This window comes from Pezoporus occidentalis, unplaced genomic scaffold (assembly GCF_034315485.1).
Source record: "Pezoporus occidentalis ecotype Australia unplaced genomic scaffold, CSIRO_AGI_Poc_V1 ctg67, whole genome shotgun sequence".
Taxonomy (NCBI): Eukaryota; Metazoa; Chordata; class Aves; order Psittaciformes; family Psittacidae; genus Pezoporus; species Pezoporus occidentalis.
In genome coordinates, this window is record NW_026916019.1 from 761235 (window position 1) to 774151 (window position 12917).

Genomic DNA, 12917 nt, shown 5'->3' on the forward strand with positions numbered 1-12917 from the left:
CCGTTAGCTTCTGCCAGGAGACACATCCAGGCCACACCACAGCAACCATGCAGCTGAGGTGTTCAGCAAACCTCAGATGATCAGGATGTCCAATTCCAGGCAAAGCTCTGTTCACTGCTTTACCCAGACTGGCGCTGAGGGCTTGACGGATTGACTTGCACCCACTGCTTTGGAGTGGTGGCTTTGCTTTCCACTTGTCACTCCACAGGCACAAAGTGGACAAAAGTTACGTTTCTAGGGCAGCAAATGACTCCTTGAAGAAGGCGTGTGAATTTAGCAGCAGGATAAAACTTTTTTAGAAGGCTTCTGTTTTTTTAAGTTTAGCAAATGTGTACGTGTCCTACACAAGTAGGTTTGAAAAAGGAAAAAGTTAAAATCAGTAACTGAATTCACGTTTGGGGCTTTGTTCTTTCAATGGCAGATTTAACGTGATTACCTGTGACCATAGTAACTAGGTGGATAGCTAGGGGAGGTGGAGGAAATACGCTCTCCGTGGACTCAGCAAGGAGGAATTCGATGAATCGGGCTTCTCGCAGTGTTTCAAGAGCACCATCTTGTGGTTTTCCCTTTGCATAACGTGTTTCGGTTTTTTAAATATCTGTACTACAGCATTATTTCATCAAAAGGGTTTTCAGGCCTTGGCTTTAGGAGTAGATATCTTGGGAGATGGGGAAGGAATTCTTACCACAATCTTAATCTAGATTCCTATTTTAAATTCTGTGAGTCAAGGCTGACTTTTTTTATCACTAAATATTCTGAGCTTTGTGGAAAGTGATGGCTGCCAAATTGTTGGGTTTTAAACTTCTTTGTCAAACAAAACATTCAACATGCTAAAATGTTGCTTCCTTGCTGTGGAACCTTTGGTTAGTGACAGTATATCTGGCACATGCCACACATCAGAAATCAGCCTCCAAGATGAACAACTATGCTGTGTGTTGTGCTAAGGCACCAGCAGTCACCGATTTGTAGTAAGAGATTGGTTGGGGTTTTTTTTCTGTTTTGATGCTTCCATGTCCCACTGACCTCAAAGCACAAAGGCTGCTGCAGCAGGATAACTTACAGGGATAAGTGCATACAAACTCACCCTTGTTTTTACAAGTTAGGATAGTATTAGGTTAATCACTGTTATCTGACACTTGTCTCCAGTTTCTCTAGTAGCTGTAGTAGGCCAGCTAAGGTTGACTTTAATGCTTTGTAAGCATCTCAAGCAGTTCCTTGGGTTTTTCAAGACATCATCACAAGTGAGAGAGAGAAGAGCTGAAAAACATGGAAGTTAAATATGGATTTCAGAGGGTCCTAAACCCCTGTTCTCTGCCTGCCTCCCAGCTAGAGTCAGGATGAAATAAGGAATATTCTGGCTCCATACTTGGTCAGGCCAGGGGGCAATGTTACTAGCCACAGGAATTTTCAGAGCAGAGAAGCATCCCACTCTTCCTCACCATGCAGAGCAATGCCTAGATATAAGGGTGAAATCTGTACTCTTGCATCAGCCAGCCAGGGGACTCTGTCAGCCTGTGGGTATTCATCACCCTCTGTAGATCTAAAAGGCGTATGCAATGTGAGCAAGAAGCTTATCGTGTCCCTGCAGTGTCACCGAGGCTGCCAAATGTTGAGTCTGAAAGTGGTTTTGGCAGCACAGATGTAGTTGTTGGAGACAGCTCATCTCCATATGGCAACTGCTATGCTCTTGTGCTAGGTACAACTTTCACGTTGATTACATATCAAAAGCAGGTTCAAGATAGGCCAAGCACAGACATTAACAGCGATCTGCATTTACTACTCTATTCCTTTCTTTAGCACACAAATCACTCTCCACAACACTGTCTGGGGCACCCATTAGTACTAACATCCAACACCCTCACTCTGATAAGCTGCTTTCTCACTCTGCAGTAGATGCCAGCGTGCCTGGGTGGAGACATATTGTCCATTCTGCTTTTTTCTGCCCTAAACCATTCACTGAAGGTATTTATGACACAACAAACCATCACACGGCTTTCAGTGTGATGCACAGTTTTCATACAGGTCCACTGTTCAGCATTGCTGGGCAAGGTTTCAACTGTTGGGCAAGTTTACCCTAAAGGAAGAAACAGCTGCAAGACTACTACAGATCCCCATGCTTCTCTTTAGAAGCTTTGCATAAGAAAATTGAAAGCATTGGTGAGGCCAAGGTTCTTAAGGAGCTGTCACTCACCTGTTGAAGACTGCAATCTTGAATGTCTATTTTGATTATTAACACTAAAGCTGGTAGGCAAAGGACTGAGGGTCAGGATAAGACAAAAATGGTTGGACAAGAAGAAACAACATAATGGTTAGCAGCAGACCCAGTACAGCTTGGCTAAAGCTTTCTTAGAGGTCAAGTAACCTGACCTTTCCAACAAGATTTCAGGTAGAAGGTAACTGCCTCTTATCACTCAGAAGTTAATGATATTTCTTCATATTGTTCATCTCCAGTTGTGACCCCTGAAGCCATATAGTACAATTACTCCCCTTACCTGGAGGTAACAAAGGATTTTTCTCAAAATTCTACATAAGCAGATAAATTTCAACAGGAAACAAAACAACATACACACAGAAAGCAGCTGCTCTTCACTCTCTCCGTGTACAAATTGTTAGGCCTACTAGAGTGAATAGTTCCCCTTAGTGAACTCAAAACCTGAAAAGGTAAACCTGTTAAGCTTGTAACAGATGAGCAAACTTTTGCTTTTAATATTTGTCTGTCTGTGCTCTGCCTCATAGACTCACTGTTGTTGCATGCGTATCAAACATCTGACCATTGCCTTTTCCATGTCTCACAAATACTGCAGACACCACTATACAGTAGTTGAGGGCCATTACTTCCTGTACAAAAATCATTCTTGTTCTTTGCCTGGTTGGTAAAGGTGGTATTGTCTAATTACCAGAATAAGGTATAATAGGATGGAAGACTTCCACCGGTCATTCTCACATTTTGAGCATATCTGTAAGTGGACTTCAATAAACAAAAGATTTACATTCTTGAGAGTTTTTGATACAACTCACCCAGCCTTTTATTTTAAATCCCAGGTTTAGAGTAGGGGATTAAGCTCACCACATAAAAACAGAATGCTAGAGGGATGGCTCAACTGCTTCTACCACTGCTGTCACAAACTGAAAACTAACAAGTGCAGGAAAAGTTGCCATTCAGTATAGAACATCTGTCCCACTTCAAAGAGCAAGATCTACAGTGCTGCCTTCCCAGTCTGTTATCTACTTACTAATAAAGGAAAAGCCACACCCAAGCCCCAGGCATTTCCAGAAAGTGATCACTCCTTGCTGGAGAATCACAAACACTTTGCTGACAGTGTGTCAGCTCTGCAGCAGCAGCACAAATTCAGACCATAGAAAATCCTCCATTGAATGCATTGGTTCAGAAACTATCAGCAATTACTGCTAAAAGCCTTTAGGTAAGCTGCAGGAATGCAGCAGGAGAATGGATTCAGTACATTTTACACAAAACCAGGGTATCTGCTCCTTGTTAATAAATCAGCATTTTTAAGCACCGCCTACTGGAAAATTTGAGAAATGAGCATGAAAAGTAAATTTTTAAGATGATAAGTAGGAATTAAGATTTTGTGGTTGAAAACAGCAATTTATTTTTACATTTACAAGACAAACATGAATAATATTTAAAGTAGTATTTACAAATATATACAAATACTAAAAAAATATCTTATTTGGAAAAAACTGGCAATGTATTTTTTAGCACTAGAACCAAAATACAGTACTTTTTTTTTTTGTGATGTTGGAAAGATTATCACCTCAGTTCAAGGAAGACCTGAATGAAGAAATGAAGGAAGAGCAACAATGTAAGGTTTACGTAACGTAAGGCATCAGAGAAAAAGGTGTTACGACCTTTCACATTTTAAAATTAAGGCAAAGCCTTGGGAGGCGAAGCATAAAATCTAGACTCCCTCATAATTTTATGCTAAAAGGGACATCACCCACCTCACTTGACATTCTTACTCTAAATGCTTTTAAGAGACTTTTGAAGAGGAGTAAAAATTTAAATGAAACAGTTTATGCTTCCCCTTCTGTCACTGAAGAATTGCTAGGGTTACACATGGAAGGCTACTTCCCAAAACTATTTTGCTTTGCTCAACAGACAAATTGCCAGGACAATATTTAAAATGTTATTCCAATTCATATCCAGATTATTTTTTTTCATTTATAAATTAATAGTTTTTAGAATAGTTCTTTTAATGATTCCTAGGAATTTTAACACAAACATGTAGCACAGAGGAGTAATAAAATTAACTTTTTTAAAAAATACAGAATAGCAGAAAGCATTTTTCCTGTTTGGTTTTCTTTGAAGATAACCTCATACCCCCAAACCCTGACAATCTCTATTGGGATGGATGGATCACAGTCGCTGTAGATTGTGTTTGCTTTTCTTAGTCCCGGGAAGCAGTTCAAACTTTGAGCTGAGTTTCACTGATTTGGTGCTCATACAGTCACTGGACCTGTGGTAGCTGCACATGCATTTTGTGCAAAAGTCGAAGCCACAACCTTCACGACTGCACATCGCTCTTTGTAGATAGGAGTCATACTTTGCAGGGGAGCCACAGCGGTGGCAGGCTTTAAGGCTTTCAGTGGTTTTCAAGGTCTTGGCAGCCTGTTGAGAAAGCATATAAAGAAAATCATGAGTGGAGGGTAAATACAGACCCCAAACATTCCCCAATGTTATCTAACGTGTCACAAAACATACTATAACTTCTCCTACTCTAGAAAGATAAATCACAGATTTAACCTAATTTTGGTTATATCAGATTCTGATGGGAGATTGAACAGGAATAATCAGGCTATAGCTGCAGGTATTTTGGACTAGAGATATAGAGGAATAGAGGTGGCCAATTTAAAATTCTTTAAATTTTAAATTTAAAGGACAGACTAAATGCAAACATGGCCTTCCCGAATCCTCCAGACTTCATGCAAAGATGGTGATTTAGCTAACTTCAGTTAAAAAAAAAAAAAAAAAGAGAAAATACATTTTTGAAAAGTTAGAAATATGTCTCCAAAACTTCAGCTGTAGTGCGCTTAGCTTGAGACACCAAATAAAAGCAATTCCTAATTCTCTCAAATTAATTCATTTTTTGACACAAAAACAGGTCCACTATTCAAAATCATTCAGCATTAGAAAATTATAGACCTGCATAGCACTTTATATCATTTAGATGTTAAAAGCAAAATGTTTATATAACTAAATTGTGTGCTTTTAGACTGCCTCTTCAGTGTACAGTTGAATATTCAGATTCTTAATGCTATAAAGTAGTATTAGAGGAGCTTCATCATACTTTCCAGTGCTATTACATCATCTTCTCTTATTACACCAAGTTGAAGAATAAGACTTTTGAGCTTGAGTATGAAATCTTTTTCTAGTTTGGAAAATCTGTTGCTTATTAATAACCAATGATTTTCAATAAATATTTTCAAGTCCTATAAGACTTGCAATGTAGACCTACACCTATATGTGGCAGACAAAAATGCTTAACAAAAATAACAAGGTGAAAAGAAACTTAAGGCTGTTGGGCCACTTGTTGACAACTCCAAATGTGCATCACACTAAAACTATGTCATTAAAAACACCAAACATTTTAATGTTAATTAGTTAAAGAAAAAAACAAACCAAAACCAAAAACACAGAATAAACAGGAGAAATATCCATTTGTTTATTTTAAAATATAAGACCTAAAGAGCTACTTAGTCTTTGGTCTGTATTTTTTAGCAAAGTTGTCAGTTTTCTAGCTTATCTGGAAAACATGGTTCATTATAAGTCCATGGAAACTAAGAGGAAATTACTGAACTTTTTCATGTCTGATCCAAGACAAAAATAAAAACAACCCCCAAAACATCACAAAGGCATTTTGAAGGTACCCTAGGTACCTGGGAAGAAAAAAAAAAAAAGTAGAACAACCCAATATATTGATATTCTCCACTCGTGACATTGTCTTAAAATAAGCAAATAAACAATCTTAAAATTTTGTCTTAAAATAAACATTGTCTTAAAATAAACAAAATCTGGCAGAAATACTAATAAGAGTTACAAGCACTTCAAACTGGAGATACTACTTTCAGAAACACACTTTACAAGCTGATCGTGTGCCAGACAACATGTGAGAAATTGAAGACAAATTTAAATCACCAGTTACCTCAGAAAACTCCATCAGCCTGCTGTGGTTCTTAGATGCTTTGGATCTGGTGCTTTTTTTATCCAAGTTTTTTGGTGGGGTTGCTTTCTGAATGGCAGCTAAAGCCGCTCGATAGAGAGCATAATCCCTTGTTGCAGCATGCTCTGGTGTCTTAGTACCATTCTAATAAAAAGAAAAAGAAGAATAAATTTTGAGAAGAGACTTTTCTGATGCTGAGCTTTCATTTAATAGAAGCCAGCAACTCATTTTTGATCCTTCCTCCTGCCTAAGTTTCCACAAATAAAACTTCATACAAAGTAGTACGCTACTAATTTTACCTTAGCTTTCTGAGCAACAGCTGCCATAAATTCATAGAACAGACCTCTAGCTCAGACCATCAAAACCACCCATCTTCTGTTATGTAATGCAATGTACTATCATATTAACACATCATAATTATTTAGGCAGAGCATGTAACCTGGTCACTGCAGCATTTAAAAGCCCAAAGCAATATTTCTAATTCTTTATGGGGAGCAGGAATGCTTGAAGCTTTAAAAAGGAAACTCCTCCCACCAATTTTCTAAGTTTGCAATTCAAGTTAAAAAAAAAACCAAAACATACAATAGCAGGGAAGAAATCAAACTTTATGGGATGAATGCTCAGTGGTGTCCAACTGCTTCACCCCAACAGGCTAGAACCATAAAATACAGCCTAAAATCCTAAGTAGCTGACCACCTTATTCTGTGGCAGATCCTAAGTCTTGCTTCATTGTATATCCACCTCTCAAGGAAGAAAAACACCCCTAGTGTTTTGAAAGAGTCCTGCCGTGGTAAAGCACAATGCTTAATGTATTTTTTTTATTTCATAGAACAAATAGGAATTAGGAATAGCTACAGTGCAAAAAGCTGTTTTCTGCAGCCAACATGTTGCACTTTTTCAGTGCCTCTCTCCCTTCTTCATCAGTGGAGATGCTGAAGTAAGCAAGCCTCTGTGTAGAGCCTCTAAGGCTTGCCCAGTGGGCAGTGCTGGAACTGACCCTCTCCCCTTCCTGCCTTCCTTTGTAACACAGGGCATGTGGAAGCTCTTAAGAACATCTGCCTCTCTCCTTGGGCAACCTTCTCTATCAACCTTGCTTGGGCTCAAAAGACAGTGAAGTGACCAGCAACACCTGAAGCAGGGCATCCTAACAGAATAGACTCAGACACTCCAGTGCCAAAGTTTTCAGCCTAAAAAACTCTTCTGTGATTGCTTAGGCCTGGCAGGAGTCCTCAAATTGCTGGTTTAGGCTTGAAATATCTAACAAGTGCAGAAACTTACGGAAAGGTTTTTCACAGCTTTACTATAAATTTGGAAAATCCATTTATCTTCTTGTAGAATTTTCTGCCATGTTGTGCTGACTTTGGCAAAACTGCAATGAGAATACAAACATCAGTTACCTTTTAGGAAAGGGAAAAACTTTTTTTTAATGGTGGGAATAACTATGTTATCTTTTTCTTTCATGTAGAAGATGGGATATGGTCACAATTGTAATCTATAAATTTGCCTTCTAGGAAAAAGACACATTCTCCATATATATAATGGCTTACATTGACAGCTCATGTTTTAATATGTTACTACATAGTACTGACTACTGAGCATATGTCACAGCCCCCATATGTAAAACATTCTTAAGCCACCTGATTAGGTTGTTTCCTTTTCCAGTGAAACACAATGGGATTAATATACTTACTTGATCAAGTCCGTCTCACCAAGATGCCTTAAAATGTTTGCTAATATATGCTTCAGGTCCTTTTGGAAGAGTTCAGCAAGTATGTCTATTCTATCTAATCCCATTTTCTTTCCAATTAGGTTGCAAAGTTCAATCTTTCCCATAAAAACAATTTTGTCTACTGCAGCCCAAGACTTGAGATTTCTTTTACCACCTTTTTTCAAAGTTGAGCAAATCATTTCTTCATAATGGATCACTGGCAACAAAGTTTTCTTTGAAAACTGTGTTTGGGTTTGGTTCTTCATAAGACAATGCTTCGGTGTTTCACAGAGATTCCCAGCCAAAGGTATAATATCCTCATGTTCTATTGCATCAGTGTATTGATTACTTAATATAGAGGAATAACCACTGTCCTCATTAAATTTACTGTTTTCCAGAGCCTCCATTTCATAGATACCTTCATCAAGTCTCTGGGTTACTTGTTTGTTTTCTTTGTTATGTACAGGTCTTCCTTCATCTTCAGGATTTAGATTTCTGCTGGCCACATGGTACGAGTCACTAAGGAGTATTTTCTGATGCTCTTCAGCACACCTTTTACAAAAACCCTTCTCATAATTCAAGGGGCAGGATTTTTCTAGTCTCGATTTCTCCACAGTAGACTTCAGTGGTGCAAACCCAGCATGAAGAGACATACAACCAAAGTCACATTTCATCTTGAAAGAGCGATTAAGGTTTGATTTCATTATTTTGTTTGTATCCTGCAAGAAACAACAAGGACAATATTACATCACAGCTAAAGTGTATCACAAATTCTTTTTGTTATAAATAATCAACCATGCCTTCCTTCTGCATTATGAATTTTAACCTTTTATCTAGGTCGCCCTCCAGTGTCTAAACCAGACAACTAGTGAGACTAAGGCTCTGTAAGAACCACTATGCAAATCTATCTCCTGAAAATTGGAGCTTTACACTCCTTTACTTTGGGATGGGGAAACCAACTGGGCGATTTTACTGGGGTTTTTTACACCTTTCCACCAGTACAGATTACTTCGAGACAGACTGGTGCCCCCATTTCCTACCTTACATGTAGGGATATGCTAAGGACACTTGTGGCCCCTGCAAGACAGCTCAATGGCAGAGGGTCCTTGGGTGACAGCAGGCCCTGGTAGGGGTATGCCAGGCCAGAGAAGCCTGAAGTTTGCAAGCAAGCCCAGAGGCAATGCTGCTTATGCAGCCAGGTATCTCATGTGGCATTTTAAGAGGGGAGGAGGCTGGGTGTCGCAGGGAAAGCTTGAGGGCTTAGATGCATATGAAAATTACAATGGAAAGCAGCATTCTTGAAAGACTGGTCAAAGTGAAACAAAGGTTGCTTACGAACATGATTTTAAGAGGGTCAAAAGATATTATAGGGAAACGGATCTCTTCTTGCCTTTTTCCTTTCCCCTCCCCCCGAGGTGTGGTGCTATCTATATTAACAATTGCTGGGGGATGGGAGAAGGCTAAAGGGGAGAAGGAAGCCATTGCCGTTGTGTTAAATCTAAGGGGAACAAATTTTCAACATGCTTTGCAATCTACAGGGGAAAAAAAAATAATCTGCCCTTCAAGCAGGAGGGGGTATTTCAAGAGATTTAAGCACTTCCAACAGTTTTGGAAAAAGTATTATAAAAAAAAAAGTGTTTCATGAAAGTTTCAGAGTTAAAAGCCCCTTCTCCGTACCTTAGCTTGGGGGAAGAAAGGCGCAAACACGCTCACGGCTTTGTACAGTGTGAGCTAGGGCAGAGCTGGAAGCCCTCACTAAGTCTCCTTCTCTCCTTCCCGCCAGCGAGCAGAGGAGCTTTTGGGCTGAAACCCCGCAGAACTGGGAAATATGTTTCCCCCCTCCCCCACGTTTCGCTGCATCAGGGCCGGCCCCGGTGCCCCGGCGAGTTGCCCCAGCCGCGGGCCCCCCGGGCACTGTCAGGCTGCTCCCCCCCAGCACTTAAGATGGCCCGGGTGGGCTGCAGGTAGATCAGCTCCCGGCCCTGCAGTGCCCGCGGACCCTTCAACAGCACCCTGCGCCTTCAGGGGTCTCCGCTTTCCCCGCGTCCGAGGATCCCCCCTGAAATGGTGGTGGCGGGACGGGCAGGAGCGCGCCAGGGGATGGCCCCCTCCAGCGGCGTGGCCGGGCGGAAGACAGCGCGGCGCGGCACCTCCCAACCCGCCGCTGCCTGCCGGCGGATGCCGCGCTCGCCACCCCAGCGCGGACCCGAGTACCACACGCTACTGGGTGGCGGGACCGTTGGGCTCTGCGGCTGCCCGTACGCTACCGTCCCGTCTCCTCCCATCCCACCCATCCATCCATCCATCCACCTAGTCCCGCCGGCTGGATAGCTGCGGGGCAAGGCTACGGAGGGCGGCAGGACCAGGCGGCCACCGGGGATCCCCGTGTGCGATCCGCCTGGTGCCCCTCACAGCGCCGCCAACACCACCAGTCCCGCCGCCACGCACGCCAGCAGCCCCCACAGTCCCGGTCACAGAGCCCTCAGCCCCGCTGCCCAAAGCCGACTCTGCCGCAGAGTCCTCACTCAGCCCGGAGCCCCGCTGCCCCGAGCTGACCCTGCCGCAGAGTCCTCAGCCCCGCTGCCCAAAGCCGACCCTGCCGCAGAGTCCTCAGCCCTCAGCCCCGCTGCCCACCCCCCCTTGCGGCGCTCTCCCGCTCACCTGCAGGGCTGCGCGGCCGCGGGTAATGAACGCGCGGTTGCTCTCGCCGGGTACTTTAAACTTTGAATTTGGTATCCAAAATCGCGCCGCCCAATGGGGAGCCGCTGGCAGCGGCGGCAGCCAGTGGGAGGCGGGCAGAAGGCGGGGGCCAAATCAGAGCAGCCGTGGGCGGAGCCGTTCGGGATCATATTTTCCCTCCTCGGCCGGCAAGGAGTGAGGTGAGTGGTGAGGAGCTGGCGCGCGCTCCGAGGGGCGGAGCTTGGAGGGGAGGGGGGGCGGAGCTGAGCGCGGGAGACGGGGCTATCGGCAGAGCGGGGCTGGGTTCTTCCCTCCGGTCTCCTGTTTCCCCCGGTTCCCCCCTTTCTCCGGGCTGCCCCCTTTTTTCCCGCCCGTCCCGCGAACGGTCTCCCAGCGCCCTCCTGAAGGAGCAACAGACTTCCGTTCTGTGGGGCTGGAGAGAGTGGGGGGAACATACGAGCCTAAGCACTGCCTGGCGCCCGAATACATCTGGGGGTTTCTCTTCTAAACGGATGCGACTGGGATCTTGCCCCCATCCTTGCAGAATCGGAGTGCACGCTCAGAGTATGCAGGGCTCCTCTATACCGGAGAAGGGCTCCTGAAGTCGCGCAGTGTATCCTACATCTGAGTTCTTCCCCGTGGAAGAACTGTATCGTGCAGTGCGATCGCAACAGCTCAGAGAGCTTGCATTTGCCCTGGGACAGAAGACCTCACATTAAAATTAATTTGGAGCAAGAACGAGACTTGAAGTCTTCACCCAGTAAAACTTGCCAGGACAGGCCACGGAGGTTCCACTCAAGATAGCAAAGTCTGCCTTTTATGGTACTGTCACATGCCAGTTTTTGAGTACCTCTGTCAGCCTCCTGCCAGAACCATGGGTTTTCTCACATTGATCAGAGGCTGGCAACTTGCAAGGCAACAATGCATCCAGTGTCTGTTCAGAAGCCAGACAAGAACAGGGAGGCTGTGGAGCCAGGCAGGATGTAGCCAGCCAGGTCACCAGCCAGAACATCAGGGAAGGTCTAGGGTGACAAAGACTCCCAACGCTTAGGTAAGTTTCAGGCAGTACCAGTGCTTAGACCTGACTGATGGCTCTTATTTGTCTGAAGGAATATGAAGCTTAAGTTAGAGAGAGAAGGAATCACAAACTCCATCCATCACTTGGCATAAGGTAGCCTGGCTTTATGTGAAGTCAGGAAGACTGTCACAAGGGCTCTGTAGTCTTCCATTTACAGTACTGATTTGGTAGGAATAAAGACTTCAGCCCTCATTTCTGCTCCAACCAGTATCTAATTATTTTTACGCACAAAATGCAACAATGTTTATTTTTACTTTCTTAGGTGCCAACTGGGAGTTGTAGATCAGCTAGTAAATCTAGACCTAGGTCTCACACTTACCAACAGGAAATATGTATGCCTAATCTTATGCACAGATGCTCCTAATCTGAAGTTAATGTATACATCTTTAATTAAAAGATTTGGAACTTAATCATAGTTACTACACAGTATTTCCTAGACAACAAAGCTGATAAATGTATTAAATGATTCTATGCGGTTTTTTGACATGAAGTGGTTCAAACTGCACTCTAAAATATAATAAAAGATAATAAACTGATAATTGGTTGATTTTTATAGAGGATGTTTAAATAATACATTTCTATAAACTATCCATAGCAAAATTATTTATTCCTATTCTGATTTCTTGCACTAATTTTTATTAGAAGTCTGAAAATGAACACTCATATATTCATGGTAATATTTTTCCCTAGGTTCCAATTTCTTACTTCCTGGTATTTATACTTCAAATACATTCTGTGTGTGTGTAGGTAGAGTACATGATGGGATAACGTGGCATGGAAGCTGCAGGGTTTGTATTGCTTTATATATTTGGGATTGTAAAATGTAATGTAAAATAGAAGTTAAAGCCTTCTTTACCCACAGCTGTGAACATGTGCATATACAATGGTAAAATGAAAAGGCAAAAGTTTTACTTTGCTTTCACAGATCAAATGTTTTAAATAAATAGACAAAACCAGGGAGATGCCATTCATACTGTGTAACATTTAGAAAAATCAAAAAACTGGAGACTTAATTAAAAACATAAAGAAGAAACTGAACTGAAGCCACATGGAAATACCAGCCAAACAATAGTGTCATGATTCTTTTCTCTTTTGAATCAAAATAAATTCATATAACTTGCCCTTTGGCTTCCACAGATTGGTTTTTTTCTTTTCCTGGAACAAGGGATATTCCCAAACATTCTTTTTTGTGTTTACTAATAAGCTCTAGGTGGTCATGAAAACACAAACGAGATACACTTTGACTCTCTTTCATGTAAGTAATTAATAA

At 42.4% G+C, this 12917-nt stretch overlaps 1 protein-coding gene across 2 annotated transcripts; it reads right to left on the minus strand.

The window, feature by feature from the left end:
* Positions 1–3586: 3586 nt before the first annotated feature.
* FBXO5 (F-box protein 5) lies at positions 3587–12911 on the minus strand. 2 transcript variants are annotated; one of them, XM_062640850.1, is made up of 5 exons: positions 11967–12911; positions 7873–8609; positions 7461–7551; positions 6165–6326; positions 3587–4630 (listed from the first exon to the last, which is right to left on the minus strand). In XM_062640850.1, exons 2-5 carry the CDS (start codon positions 8592–8594, stop codon positions 4379–4381), a joined length of 1227 nt encoding a protein of 408 aa, XP_062496834.1. In that variant the 5' UTR covers positions 8595–8609; positions 11967–12911; the 3' UTR covers positions 3587–4378. The 2 variants fall into 2 exon arrangements, with proteins under 2 accessions (XP_062496834.1, XP_062496833.1); XM_062640849.1 differs by lacking the exon at positions 11967–12911 and adding an exon at positions 10552–10685.
* Positions 12912–12917: the final 6 nt, after the last annotated feature.